At 52.1% G+C, this 14,844-nt stretch overlaps 1 protein-coding gene across 3 annotated transcripts; it reads left to right on the top strand.

The window, feature by feature from the left end:
• Nucleotides 1–33: 33 nt before the first annotated feature.
• LOC105006819 (PDZ domain-containing protein 7) lies at nt 34–13,862 on the top strand. 3 transcript variants are annotated; one of them, XM_034292224.1, is made up of 17 exons: nt 34–264; nt 875–973; nt 1,111–1,351; nt 1,768–1,905; nt 2,339–2,513; nt 2,777–2,959; nt 3,697–3,844; nt 4,799–4,859; nt 5,071–5,484; nt 5,602–5,772; nt 6,242–6,363; nt 9,808–9,899; nt 10,261–10,352; nt 10,456–10,527; nt 10,740–11,366; nt 11,578–11,678; nt 13,223–13,862. In XM_034292224.1, the coding sequence occupies exons 3-17, from the start codon at nt 1,189–1,191 to the stop codon at nt 13,364–13,366; spliced, it is 2,703 nt and encodes a 900-aa protein (XP_034148115.1). In that variant the 5' UTR covers nt 34–264; nt 875–973; nt 1,111–1,188; the 3' UTR covers nt 13,367–13,862. The 3 variants fall into 3 exon arrangements, with proteins under 3 accessions (XP_034148115.1, XP_012989406.2, XP_012989407.2); XM_013133952.3 differs by having other exon boundaries at nt 852–973; XM_013133953.3 differs by lacking the exons at nt 34–264; nt 875–973; nt 1,111–1,351; nt 1,768–1,905 and having other exon boundaries at nt 2,447–2,535.
• The last annotated feature ends 982 nt before the right edge of the window (nt 13,863–14,844 follow it).

Below are 14,844 nucleotides of genomic sequence, written 5' to 3'. Positions count from 1 at the left end.
AATTCTGCCTAATCTCAAAATATCGCAAGGAAATTTCGACGGAACAAGGATACCTTGTTCGCGGACTTCATCGTTGCCATTGCCTACCTGTAGCATATGCTATACTCAGAAGAACGATTAGCATGTTCAATATCCAATCTGAAAGCAGTTCGGTGTCTTAGTCAGAATGAAGACATCCAATCTTGCTGTAGAGGGCGGGGATTTGTCAGCATACAGCAGTCATGTGCCAGGTGAGTTCGGTCATTCAACACAACATGGACAAAGGTAATGTAAAATGTTCCTTTGACTTTTAAAATACATTCATTTTTAAATAGCTTTTTGTCAGTATGATGTCAAGTTTCCTTGACATCAGTAGTTTAGTATTGTTGTCTTTATAGTTCTTGGTCGGTGTGACCCAAACTTAACAACTCTTTCGTTATTATTGAAAACGTTTATATGTCGGAACGCTTTATGAATCAATGTATTTATATTTTAATTAGGAATGTCAGTTGGGCCACGAGGCTACTAGACTGTTATAGTTTCAACGAACTGCGCAGGCCCCATCACTCTATTATTGTACAGACTTTATTGTGCAACTGCGCACATATGCAAACCTGCTTCGACGTCGCTGTCCGAGGTTCCTAAAAACGTATAGGCGCATGGGGAAATCCTCCGTGACATCGGCCCGGCACATACTTATCGCGTACAGTCTGAGGACGTCAATGGCATCGGGAGCATGTGACAACATGACTGTAATTGTCAGTGTACAGTCAAGTCAACGAAATTAAGAGGCATATCTATCAAATGGATAGTGTTTCAGTTCTGGTTATTCAATTGGATGTGATATCTGACCTCAAGTATGCACTGGACAGGTGTGTGTTTCTCATGGTGTTAGGTGGCGCAGTGAGATCCGCCATGTACAGGAACGGCCCCGGGCAGGAGGCAACGGAGGCAGTGGGTCTGCCGTCATGCCACAAAACCCTCATCTGCACTGGTAAGTTACCACACTGCGTCACCTCGGACGCCGTGACAACGCATCCTGTTGCCCAATTCATGCTCAGGCTTCCATTTAAGACAGTCCTAAGCCATCTAGTGTCATCAAACCTGAGCCTGCACCTCCTTCTGCCCCAGGCACCTCCATCCAGCGCTGAGCCCCTGGAGGAGTTTGCACCGTGTAGGAGTGTCTGAAAGGCGACCCCGTCTCCCGTCATGGCTCACTCGTCGGATCCTTCCCGCCGGGACGCGACCCCCGGAACTAAGGGGTCAGGCTCGGCTACACGCCACCTCCTCCAGAAGCAGCAGAAGCGGCGCCGTGGATTCCAGTCCTCGTCCCCCATGGGCCGAGTCATCCTCATCAACTCCCCCGTGGATGGTGAGGACGGGCCCTCTGATTCGCGCCAAGCGGCCGGGTCGTCTTTTTAAGGCAGTGGTTCTCAAACGTTTTGCACCGCGAACCCCCTCAAGTAAATATGTCACTGATTCTATACATCCAGTAAGGGGAGCACCGCGTACCACAGTTTGAGAACCAGCGCCTCTTAAGGCATCACCGGTGTCTGGCCTATAGGCTTGTCCATTGACTGCCACGTAGCGCGGCTGGGGTTTTTTAGGCGCTGGAAGAATGTGGATAGCTCTTATGGCGTCTACATACTGGACACTTTCGGGAAAGAAAGATTATGCATTCCCGGGTCTCACACCCCGTACAAACTCTATTATCGGACACGCTTTAGTGCCTTTTCGTGGTCCCTCGTTACCTCAAGGGAATGTGTCTGTCTCTGCCGTGTCATCCAGGGGGTGACGACAGTGAGGACATCCACACAGTGACAGTGGATAAGAGCGTGGACGGCAAGCTGGGGTTCAGTGTGCGGGGGGGCTCCGAGCACGGCCTCAGCATCTTCGTCAGCAAGGTAGAGGACAGCAGCTCCGCAGGTAAACCACACGCCGTCCCACCGCGGCGGTTGTACACCCAAAGGGCCCACGTCGCGAGACGTCTGGGAACGCTGGCAAAAAACAAAACCTTTTAAAGACCAGAACGGGCTTTTACTCTATGGGATTTGTAAAAAATGAAATAAAGAAAACGTGCACGTGTGCGGTAACAAAGATATCTGCACGTGCACGGTTCAGAATGGTAAAACCGTCAGACTGTTTCTGAGAATTGGAATTAACTAGTAAGCCTCACCACGAAGTAGCCTACGTGTGTGATCAGTGAGTTCAGTTGGAGAAGCACTTCCTACATTTTGATAACAGATCATTAACACCATACAACCTTGTCTGTTTTATTGGTGTGGCTGACCAACTGTGTGTGTCGGTGTGTGTGTGTGTGTGTGTGTGTGTGTCTGTGCGTGTGTCTGTGTGTCCACAGAGCAGGCAGGCCTTTGTGTTGGCGACAAGCTGGTGGAGGTGAATGGGGTGAGCCTGGAGAGCATCACAATGAGCAGTGCGGTTAAAGTCCTGACGGGGAACAACCGGCTGAGGATGGTGGTGAGACGCGTGGGGAAAGTCCCCGGCATCCGATACTCCAAGGAGAAGACCACCTGGTTAGCCGGCTGAACGTTTCGTGTGTGTGCCTTGTTTAAATCGGGTTACCTTTCTCAATGAGCGCGGCAGGAATTTAGCTCAGATATCCACGTGTCTTTTCCTGGGCGTGTAGCTACTTCTTCACATCACACGTCTTGTTGGTGTGTTTTACCATTCGTTCAGTCCGTTTATTCGGTATATTTAAACTGATCAATTAGACACAGCCCCCAGTGGAAGTGTGTGTCCGTATACAGAGGCTGACGTGCACACGCCTGGCCTGCAGGGTGGACCTGATCCAGCGCAGGATGGTGGTGGAGGAGAGTGGCCGTACGCCCTCAGCCTCGATGGCCGGCTCGGACGGGGCCCTGCGGAGGATCGTCCACCTCTACACCACCTCAGATGACTACTGCCTGGGCTTCAACATCAGAGGGGGCAAGGAGTTCGGCCTGGGCATCTACGTCTCCAAGTAGGCACCCCCGCTGTGACATGTCAGGCTGGAGAAAGAAAGGACCACCCGAGATCAAGTTGAACTCTGTTTTAAGGCATCGTTTCCACCTCTGCTTAGTTTCTGCTAGTGAGGTTATACCTTGTGCTGTGCGACAGTGATGTTTTATTCTGCGCCGCGAGACGGTGAGGTTTTATTCTGTGCTGTGCGACAGTGAGGTTTTATTCTGCGCCGCGAGACGGTGAGGTTTTATTCTGCGCCGCGAGACGGTGAGGTTTTATTCTGTGCCGTGAGACGGTGAGGTTTTATTCTGTGTCGTGAGACGGTGAGGTTTTATTCTGTGCCGTGAGACGGTGAGGTTTTATTCTGTGTCGTGAGACGGTGAGGTTTTATTCTGCACCGCGAGACGGTGAGGTTTTATTCTGCGCCGTGAGACGGTGAGGTTTTATTCTGCGCCGTGAGACGGTGAGGTTTTATTCTGCGCCGTGAGACGGTGAGGTTTTATTCTGCGCCGTGAGACGGTGAGGTTTTATTCTGCGCCGCGAGACGGTGAGGTTTTATTCTGCGCCGCGAGACGGTGAGGTTTTATTCTGCGCCGTGAGACGGTGAGGTTTTATTCTGCGCCGTGAGACGGGGAGGTTTTATTCTGTGCCGTGAGACGGTGAGGTTTTATTCTGCGCTGTGAGACGGTGAGGTTTTATTCTGCGCCGTGAGACGGTGAGGTTTCATCCTTTATTCTTAACGGACTGCCCTGTCAGACTGGATCCGGGTGGGCTGGCTGAACAGAATGGAATCAAGATGGGCGACCAGATCCTTGCAGCCAACGGTGTCAGCTTCGAGGACATCAGTCACAGCAGTGCCGTGGAGGTGTTGAAGAGCCACACTCACATCATGCTGACCATCAAGGTGAGTGCTGTGTGCATCTTGAACAGGTAAGGTCCTTCGCCCCAGACATTTAACAGGAGCCTGTGGCTCAACAGAGGTCCGCACAAGGTGAGATGAGAGATTGGCAGAACTGTCCCTGAGGGGTGACCAATAATGCATTGCCGCATGCCATGAAATACTCGTTATGTTGTAAAGCAGCTGTTTCTGGGTTTGAATGGTGCATATTTTCCTCCAATTAATGATCTGGCCACAAACAGGGGTATGGGATGTCAGTAATGTTATGAGGGCACAATAAGTGAACAAAATGATTAGATTTTAAAGGTCACCTTCAGTGGACAGTCACTCAACACAACCATTTTACCTGGTTGTGTCGAGGCCTGCTGACAAAGGTGTATCACTTTCCAGATTGAACTATGACAGACAAAGAGAAAGTGTGTAGCTCTGTTGTAATAGTTAGTGAAATACGGCACACACAGGCTCAGGAAATAACTCTCTCTCTTTCTAACACACACACACACACACACACTGTCGGTACAGTACACACTCCCGCGAGAGCAGGTTGCATGACCGGTCAGACAGCTGGCATGCAGTTGTAATATTCCTTGCTCACTTTACTTGCTGTGGGTTGGGTTTCACCCCGGGAAAAACTGCCAGGCATTGTGCATTATTCACCAGGCAGCTCAGGCAGGGTCAGGTGGGGATCAAAGCGCACAGACGCGTTTAGTACGTTTCCTTCTAAAGATTCTCTGCCTCACCGGGTTACCCTCTCTACAAGGGACACATTGTAGGAGCCCCAGGAAAACAACAGTTCACTGCAAAGTGTGTGAGGAGGAATACGAGGCCGTTCCGTGGCTTGTCTCTCTGCAGAAAGCCTGTGAAGCTCTTGGGTTACTGTTTATCAAATATAAGGATCCTATGAATGTTTCAAGGTCTCTACTGTAACCCGTTTCCATATCCCTGGCCATGTGTTTGCAGGAAACAGGACGATACCCTGCCTATAAAGAGATGGTGGCTGAGTACAGGTGGCTCAACAAGTGTATGTACCCATCTGCTCATCTCCTGTGGAGTTGGTCTCGTTTTAACTCTGAATAACAGGAGAGGGAGAGAAAAAAAGCTCTTGCAATTTAGACTTTTTTGAAATACAAAGATTTTAAAGCAATTACAGAGAAAGAATTTACCATAAATTCGAATGGGTACTGTACATACATGCAAATACTGTAAACAGCACCCGTGTGTCCCCTTCTCAGTGGCCAATGGCAGTGGGACCCAGCAGTCTTCCTCTCAGGGCTCAGGCTCCGCCTCCTCCGCCTCCTCCCGCTCCTCTGGGACTCCCGTCTCCTCTCTGAGCGGACTGTCCCAGGTCATGTTCCCCCCTAGCCTGCCCTTCGGCATGGACATGGTGGACGTCTGCATCTCTACCGAGGACCAGGCGCCCGGTTCCGACCACCACGCCGACGCCGCCATCCAGACCGAGCCCTCGCCTCGCCGGATGGCGGCGGACATCAGCTGTGGCCTGGGGGCCACCACCCTCCTGCAGGACTCGGCCATCCGAGGCGAGCAGGGCGGGGCAAGGGGACAGTCCCCCAAGACGTCCGTCCTCATGGCCCTCAGCAGACCCAGCCAGCCAATCCGCCGCTCCCAGAGCCAGGTCACCGTAGCAGGTGAGGCCGAGGCGCTGTTGGACGCCGGTCAGTGCCACGACTCGGAAGGACAACTTGTGAAAGTGATTTGAGTGTAGTGTTTGGTTGACGTCCTGGGTTGTCTCTGTCCTGCCGTAGAGGTGAAGCAAGGCAAACAGAAGAAACGGCATCAGAAAGGTGGGAAGGACCCGGAGGGGAGGAGCACTCTGCAGCGCTCCAAGACCTTCGTCAACCTACTGTTCCGGGGTCGCCGGAAAGACACCTCCAAGGGGCGCTCCAAGTCCCCCTCCAAATCTGAGGCAGGCAGAGGTTAGCAGAGCCAATGATCCTGTTGACTACCCAGCAAACGGGGCTGTCCTGAGGGCATTCGGGGCACCATGGCACCATTTTGTCAAGGGTGGACAGTGCACCCCCCTGGAACTATCCTCTTTCTATGGTTTTCTGTTAGTTTGAGAGTCATTTTTTTCTATTCTGTGATTGTGTCGTCGTCAAATCTGTCAGTGTAAGTGTGGCATAAGCCAGTGGTTTCCCAACCTGTTCTCAGGACCTCCAGCCATCCCACAGTTTGGTTGTAGCCTTGAAGTTGCTCACTCGAGTGGGTCAAGTGCTTGACCGTTAGCCCACATGTTGGTCTTGCTGGCCCTGGAACACATCTAAGACATGGAATGGCTGGAGTTCCGTGGGAGTGGTTTGAGAACCACTGATTGGAAACCACCTCGCTTTGTCATGAAGTCCAGCTGTTAGACTGCTATCAACTGGCTGTTGGTTATGTCTCTAGATGGGGAGCTCGGACACCAGCCTAGCGTGCCAGACCCGGAGATGCTGGGGGTGGTGGAGAGCATGTCCCGCAGACTGCTGAGTGAAGAGGAGGTGGCTTCTGTCATGAATATCTGCCGACGGGTTTGTAGCCACCTTAACGTGGTGGAGGGGTTTGAGTACCCGAGTGACCCTAGGAGCTATGTTGTCTGGGGCTATATGCCCCTGGTAGGGTCTCCCAAGGCAAACAGGTCTTAGGCGACGGGTCAGACTAAGAGCGGTTCAAAACCCCTTAATGAAGAATTCAATTTTGAGTACCGTGACGTCGCCCGGTATGGCGCAGCCGGGGCCCCACCCCGGAGCCAGGCCCGGGGTTGGGGCTCGAATGCGAGCGCCTGGTGGCCGGGCCTTCCCCCATGGGGCCCGGCCGGGCTCAGCCCGAACGGGTGACGTGGGGCCGCCCTCCCGTGGGCTCACCACCCACAGGAGGGACCATAAGGGGCCGGTGCAAAGAGGATCGGGCGGCAGTCGAAGGCAGGGGCCTAGACAACCCGATCTCTGGACACGGAAACTGGCTCTAGGGACGTGGAATGTCACCTCGCTGGCGGGGAGGAGCCTGAGTTAGTGCGTGAGGTTGAGAGGTTCCGATTAGAGGTAGTCGGGATCACCTCTACGCACGGCTTGGGCTCTGGAACCACACTCCTTGAGAGAGGATGGACTCTTCACCACTCTGGAGTTGCCCATGGTGAGAGGCGGCGGGCTGGTGTGGGTTTGCTCATAGCTCCCCAGCTCTGCCGCCATGTGTTGGAGTTTACCCCGGTGAACGAGAGGGTCGTTTCCCTGCGCCTACGGGTCGGGGATAGGTCTCTCACTGTTGTTTGTGCCTACGGGCCGAACGGCAGTGCAGAGTACCCGACCTTCTTGGAGTCTCTGGGAGGGGTGCTGGAAAGTGCTCCGACTGGGGACTCTATTGTTCTACTGGGGGACTTCAACGCCCACGTGGGCAACGACAGTGACACCTGGAGGGGCGTGATTGGGAGGAACGGCCCCCCTGATCTGAACCCGAGTGGTGTTCAGTTATTGGACTTCTGTGCTAGTCACAGTTTGTCCATAACGAACACCATGTTCAAACATAAGGGTGTCCATCAGTGCACGTGGCACCAGGACACCCTAGGCCGCAGGTCGATGATCGACTTTGTTGTCGTCTCATCTGACCTGCGGCCGTATGTCTTGGACACTCGGGTGAAGAGAGGGGCGGAGCTGTCAACTGATCACCACCTGGTGGTGAGTTGGATCCGATGGCGGGGGAGGAAGCTGGACAGACTCGGCAGGCCCAAGCGTACTGTAAGGGTCTGCTGGGAACGTCTGGCCGAGTCTCCTGTCAGAGAGATCTTTAACTCCCACCTCCGGCAGAGCTTCGACTGGATCCCGAGGGAGGTTGGAGATATTGAGTCCGAGTGGACCATGTTCTCCACCGCCATTGTCGAAGCGGCCGCTCGGAGCTGTGGCCGTAAGGTCTCCGGTGCCTGTCGAGGCGGCAATCCCCGAACCCGGTGGTGGACACCGGAAGTAAGGGATGCCGTCAAGCTGAAGAAGGAGTCCTATCAGGCCTGGTTGGCTTGTGGGACTCCTGAGGCAGCTGACGGGTACCGACAGGCCAAGCGGGCTGCAGCCCGGGTGGTTGTGGAGGCAAAAACTCGGGCCTGGGAGGAGTTCGGTGAGGCCATGGAGAAGGACTATCGGCTGGCCTCGAAGAGATTCTGGCAAACCATCCGGCGCCTCAGGAGAGGGAAACAGTGCCCTACCAACGCTGTTTACAGTAGAGGTGGACAGCTGTTGACCTCAACTGAGGATGTCGTCGGGCGGTGGAAGGAGTACTTCGAGGATCTCCTCAATCCCGCTGACATGTCTTCCATTGAGGAAGCAGAGGATGAGGGCTCAGAGGTGGGCTCGTCCATCACCCGGGCTGAAGTCACAGAGGTGGTCAAGAAACTCCTCAGTGGCAAGGCACCGGGGGTGGATGAGATCCGCCCTGAGTACCTCAAGTCTCTGGATGTTGTGGGGCTGTCTTGGTTGACACGCCTGTGCAACATCGCGTGGCGGTCGGGGACAGTGCCTCTGGGATGGCAGACCGGGGTGGTGGTCCCTCTTTTTAAGAAGGGGGACCGGAGGGTGTGTTCCAACTATAGGGGGATCACACTTCTCAGCCTGCCCGGGAAAGTCTATGCCAGGGTTCTGGAGAGGAGAATACGGCCGATAGTAGAACCTCGGATTCAGGAGGAACAGTGTGGTTTTCGTCCGGGCCGTGGAACACTGGACCAGCTCTATACCCTCTACGGGGTGTTGGAGGGTTCATGGGAGTTTGCCCAACCAATCCACATGTGTTTTGTGGATTTGGAGAAGGCATTCGACTGTGTCCCTCGCGGCATCTTGTGGAGGGTGCTTGGGGAATATGGGGTCCTGGGTCCTTTGCTAAGGGCTGTCAGGTCCCTATACAACCGAAGCAGGAGCTTGGTCCGCATTGCCGGCAGTAAGTCAGACTTGTTCCCAGTGCATGTTGGACTCCGGCAGGGCTGCCCTTTGTCACCGGTTCTGTTTGTAATTTTTATGGACAGAATTTCTAGGCGCAGCCAGGGGCTGGAGGGTGTCAGGTTTGGGGACCACACGATTTCGTCTCTGCTCTTTGCAGGTGATGTTGTCGTGTTGGCCCCTTCTAACCAGGACCTTCAGCATGCACTGGGACGGTTTGCAGCCGAGTGTGAAGCGGTGGGGATGAAAATCAGTACCTCCAAATCCGAGGCCATGGTCCTCAGTCGGAAAAGGGTGGCTTGCCCACTTCTGGTTGGTGGAGAGTGCCTGCCTCAAGTGGAGGAGTTTAAGTATCTAGGGGTCTTGTTCACGAGTGAGGGAAGGATGGAACGGGAGATTGACAGACGGATCGGTGCAGCTTCTGCAGTAATGCAGTCGATGTATCGGTCTGTCGTGGTGAAGAAAGAGCTGAGCCGCAAGGCGAAGCTCTCGATTTACCAGTCAATCTACGTTCCTACTCTCACCTATGGTCATGAGCTTTGGGTCATGACCGAAAGGACAAGATCCCGGATACAGGCGGCCGAAATGAGTTTTCTCCGCAGGGTGGCTGGGCGATCCCTTAGGGTGATAGGGTGAGAAGCTCGGTCACCCGGGAGGAGCTCAGAGTAGAGCCACTGCTCCTCCACATCGAGAGGGGTCAGCTGAGGTGGCTTGGGCATCTTTTTCGGATGCCTCCGGAACGCCTTCCTGGGAAGGTGTTCCGGTCCCGTCCCACCGGGAGGAGACCCCGGGGAAGACCTAGGACACGCTGGAGGGACTATGTCTCCCGGCTGGCCTGGGAACGCCTCGGTGTCCCCCCGGAAGAGCTAGAGGAAGTGTCTGGGGAGAGGGAAGTCTGGGCATCCCTGCTTAGACTGCTGCCCCCGCGACCCGGCCCCGGATAAGCGGAAGAAGATGGATGGATGGATGGGTTTGTAGCCAGGGGACTTGGGCTGGAGAGGCACTGAACATACTGTCTGTTATCACCCTCGTTCCATCCATATTACTGTTCTGTTGCAGTACATAGCCGAGGGTGCTGTGGACAACCTGGTACGCCACCTGCTGGCCGTGTTGGACCGGCCGGAGAAAGTGCTGCTACTCAGAGAGATCAGGTACAGGGAGAGTGGCAATAATAACGACAACATTCACTTAAAGGATTTAGATGGGATGGGGGAGTGGCCAGTTGAAGGATTTGGATTGGAAGGGGGAGTGGCCAGTTGAAGGATTTAGACAGGACCGGGGAGTGGCCAGCTGAAGGACTTAGATTGGAAGGGGGCATGGCCAGTTGAGGGATTACGATTGGAAGCTGGAGTGGCCAGTCGAAGGATTTAGACTGGAAGGGGGAGTGGCCAGTTGGATGATTTAGGTTTAGGATCACCAATTCAATTATTTGATGACCGGACAATGAAAACAAGCCGCCCATTATTACTAACTAATGACTCTCTCCTCCTCTCCTGTTGTCACCCACTTTAGAATGTTACTCCCGCCAGCTGACCTTAGCCTTTTCAACAAAATGGTGGTCCCATTTGAAGTGGAGGCCTATGATGTCTTGAAGTACCGTTCTGGTGAGCCAAGGATAATTAAGGACAATTTTCATACTTCAACAATACATGTGAATGAGTCAGTTTCCAAAACTTTAAATTACTATTTTTCTCCTCTATTAAATAGTGAGATCCCCACCCCTGCGTTCCCCCCAGTTTGGACGAGCCCCCAGACGACACCTCATCACTCCCATCCCAGGTCAGTATGGCTCCATCTATGGTATGGCACAATGTTTGTTGTTTGTTCATAGCGGGTGAAAGGCGTGCTTTGTTCCACCGTCACACCTGATTCAACTGACAGTGCTTCAGATTGAATAACATGATGATTTGAAGCAAGTCTTCAGTAGTTGGCCACCCTCTTCCAGGATCTTGCTTGTTCCACACACATGTTTCTTCTGCTGTCCCATGTAGACCTCCAGGGGGGGTTTGAACTTCACAGTGCCCAGGAGGTGGAGAGGGAGAGCCAGTTCCTGGAGGAACTGGAGAGGCTTCGTCTGTCTGTGCCTCGGAGCCCCCGGGAGCAGCACGTGTACACCTCCAGAACCTTCACCCCTCTGCTAGACGTCCCCGTGGACGGCTACGCCTCCCCAGACTCCTTAAACCCCCCTTCCATCAGCCCCCTGGTCCCCAACTGGCTGCTGGCCCACAGCAACCCCACCAAACCCCGCCCCCCCCTACATGGAGACGGTGGTACGGTCCGCTCTGTCCACTTTGATGACATGTCAATGGACCAGGGAGATACTGTTTCAGAGCGGGGCAGGTCGCCGTTCAGGAAAGGGACTTTTAAGGGTAAAAAGTTGAAAAGTGATAAAAGGGAGAAAGAAACCGTGTTTACTCTGCAGAGCGCTCCTCGACGGAGCAGGCCGCTGTTGTCCCAGGTGTTTGGCTCTGGCCTAGACTCTGACTTCACGGCAGAGGGGGTGGAAATAGCGCGGGTGAACGGCCGTCCCAGCTCTTCCGAAGTCTCCAGCAGTGGCGCTCCTGTCACTGAGTACGAGCTCAAAACTGTCAGCATCTCCAAGACTAAGCAGTCACTGGGTAAGAACAATGAAAATAGAATGGGAACAGAGCGTCTTGGTATGCTTTCGGTTTACCAAACTACGTGTGGTTCTACAAATCCAGTGTCACACTTTGGCCAGGAGGGTTCAGAAAACTAGCCATTAAAACAGAAACAAAACGAATAGGGGACAGGTTTTGCTCGTGCACCTCCAGAGAGGTTTGACTGTGTAATAATGTCTCACTGGTCCAGGTATCAGTATCTCTGGTGGGATGGAGTCCAAGGTCCAGCCGGTGGTGAAGATCGAGAAGATCTTCCCAGGAGGAGCTGCCTCTACCTGCAAAGTCCTCAAGGTATACCCGTTGGTCTGTGTTGTCACCTGTTATAGCCTCTACCTGCAAAGTCCTCAAGGTATACCCGTTGGTCTGTGTTGTCACCTGTTATAGCCTCTACCTGCAAAGTCCTCAAGGTATACCCGTTGGTCTGTGTTGTCACCTGTTATAGCCTCTACCTGCAAAGTCCTCAAGGTATACCCGTTGGTCTGTGTTGTCACCTGTTATAGCCTCTACCTGCACAGTCCTCAAGGTATACCCGTTGGTCTGTGTTGTCACCTGTTATAGCCTCTACCTGCACAGTCCTCAAGGTATACCCGTTGGTCTGTGTTGTCACCTGTTATAGCCTCTACCTGCATAGTCCTCAAGGTATACCCGTTGGTCTGTGTTGTCACCTGTTATAGCCTCTACCTGCATAGTCCTCAAGGTATACCCGTTGGTCTGTGTTGTCACCTGTTATAGCCTCTACCTGCACAGTCCTCAAGGTATACCCGTTGGTCTGTGTTGTCACCTGTTATAGCCTCTACCTGCACAGTCCTCAAGGTATACCCGTTGGTCTGTGTTGTCACCTGTTATAGCCTCTACCTGCACAGTCCTCAAGGTATACCCGTTGGTCTGTGTTGTCACCTGTTATAGCCTCTACCTGCATAGTCCTCAAGGTATACCCGTTGGTCTGTGTTGTCACCTGTTAAAGCCTCTACCTGCAAAGTCCTCAAGGTATACCCGTTGGTCTGTGTTGTCACCTGTTATAGCCTCTACCTGCAAAGTCCTCAAGGTATACCCGTTGGTCTGTGTTGTCACCTGTTATAGCCTCTACCTGCAAAGTCCTCAAGGTATACCCGTTGGTCTGTGTTGTCACCTGTTATAGCCTCTACCTGCATAGTCCTCAAGGTATACCCGTTGGTCTGTGTTGTCACCTGTTATAGCCTCTACCTGCAAAGTCCTCAAGGTATACCCGTTGGTCTGTGTTGTCACCTGTTATAGCCTCTACCTGCACAGTCCTCAAGGTATACCCGTTGGTCTGTGTTGTCACCTGTTATAGCCTCTACCTGCATAGTCCTCAAGGTATTCCCGTTGGTCTGTGTTGTCACCTGTTATAGCCTCTACCTGCACAGTCCTCAAGGTATACCCGTTGGTCTGTGTTGTCACCTGTTATAGCCTCTACCTGCATAGTCCTCAAGGTATACCCGTTGGTCTGTGTTGTCACCTGTTATAGCCTCTGAGGCTACAGCTTGTGTCATTACACACAAGACACACCGTCATTCAGATGAAAACGGCACCTTATAAATATCAAGCCACATCCACGTATTCCATTCTGATGATTTCCAGTCAATTTGAATTTACTTACTGCTAGTGGTTTCATGAAGTATGAAAGTTGTGACAAAATTAAATCTATCAATTGGAATTTTGAGGCCAAAGGACAAAGTGAAATGTGTTGTTGATGTGGAAGATGACAAGGTCTGTGAATGTCTGTGCCAGTGCACGGCGGAGCAACATGCACAGCGAATAACACAAATTAGATCAAGCATTCTCTTTGAACCTCTGTTCTCTGGTTGCGCCCTCAGGCTGGATTTGAGCTGCTGTCCGTGGATGGAGTGTCCTTGCAGGGCGTGACTCACCCGAACGCTGTGGAGATCATCCGCAGGGCCTTCAGCAACAAAGCGAAAGACCCCATGGTGTTCATAGTCAAAGTCCCTAAAAACCCTTGACTGGAGTGGCTCACTCCACAGAGAAATGTGACATTGGCCCAGAGGCCCCAGACATGAAGCCAAGGAGCTGCACAAACAGAAGTTCCACAGAGGACCCAGCTGAAATGTTGCAAGATGGCCCGAAGAGGAGTGAACGGTTTCCTCTGCAGTGGACACACAGGGATTTGACCAGTCAAACTAAGGGACTAAAGACCTGTAGCTGCACCAGCCATTGACATTTGGGCTTCTTAGAGTTCACACAATCCTCCCCTTATCATTGTCTTTTGTATTATCAGGATTGTATCAGACGCCTTTACAAAATATGCAAAAATAGACATTATAGATATTCTTAATTTAAAAAAAATGCTAATTTATGCTAATTGTAACATGAGTGCATTCCAGGCCAGACCACTGTATTCTCAACTAATGGTTTAGGCCACAGGCATCTGACCAATTCAACAGTGTATATGCTGGTTTTTCCTTTCAGTTGGTGCCTAATTAAAACCATTGCAACCAGGTGATGATAGGACCTAACTAGTTAGTGACCTAATTAATCAAGGAACAAGGTAAGAGTGAAAACCTGCAGACACTCGGACCCCCCATGGAACCAGTTTGACACCTGTGGTTAAGTCTGGCCAGGATGGAGAGGTGGCTTGGAGTGCTGCTTGTGGCCAGAAGATGGCAGCCTTGGTTTAGACCCACCTACCAGCGAATGGTAATGTTCATCAGGTGCTCCTAGCCAAGAATAGTGATCATCAGGTCAGTACATGTACTAAGGTCAAGAGTATCCACAGCAGTGTTCTCAAATCCAGGCCTGGAGACCTACATAACTGCTGGTGTTCATTCTAGCCCTCTAATCAGGGGCTGCTGTGAGATCTGGGACACTCGAGCAACAGCTCATACAGGAAGTCAAGTAAACCCCCCCCCACCCCAAAAATAAATGTAATGCTTCACGGCCACTGTCGTTACGTGACTACAGTTTGCATTGAATTGTGGGCGATTCCAACCTTGCAAAGTGGTCCACTCATCCCAAGCAAAATGAGTGGCCGATGGGGCCGTTTTGAAAATTGTCCCATGACTTAACATGGCAATCTAACTGCTTTCAACAAGGATTCCCGTAAGGGAAGGGGGGCTAGGGCGAGGGCTTAGCGGATAAAAACTGTGATTGGACAGCAGCCCAGGTGATAGTGATTATCTAAACTAGCTGTACTCTGGGCCTACAGGATGACATGTTGTTAGCACAATGTTCATGTATAACTCAGACCTGAGATATGACAGAATATAGATCTTTTTTCCCCCTTTCGTGTCTTGATATTTTTAACAGAATCGCCCTCTCAATACGTGCTTTGACAATTACAACATTCACGGAATGTCCGCAGATGTCGAATTTAGGTTTACAACCAACCATGTATAAAACCAGTTGAGAAGTTGGCAGCGGTGGTTTTAAAATTGGTTTTATTAAAAACAGTCAGTTGATACCAGAAATGTACAACATGAAA

This window comes from Esox lucius, chromosome 5 (assembly GCF_011004845.1).
Source record: "Esox lucius isolate fEsoLuc1 chromosome 5, fEsoLuc1.pri, whole genome shotgun sequence".
Classification (NCBI taxonomy): Eukaryota; Metazoa; Chordata; class Actinopteri; order Esociformes; family Esocidae; genus Esox; species Esox lucius.
This window is presented reverse-complemented; position numbering and strand designations above follow the sequence as displayed.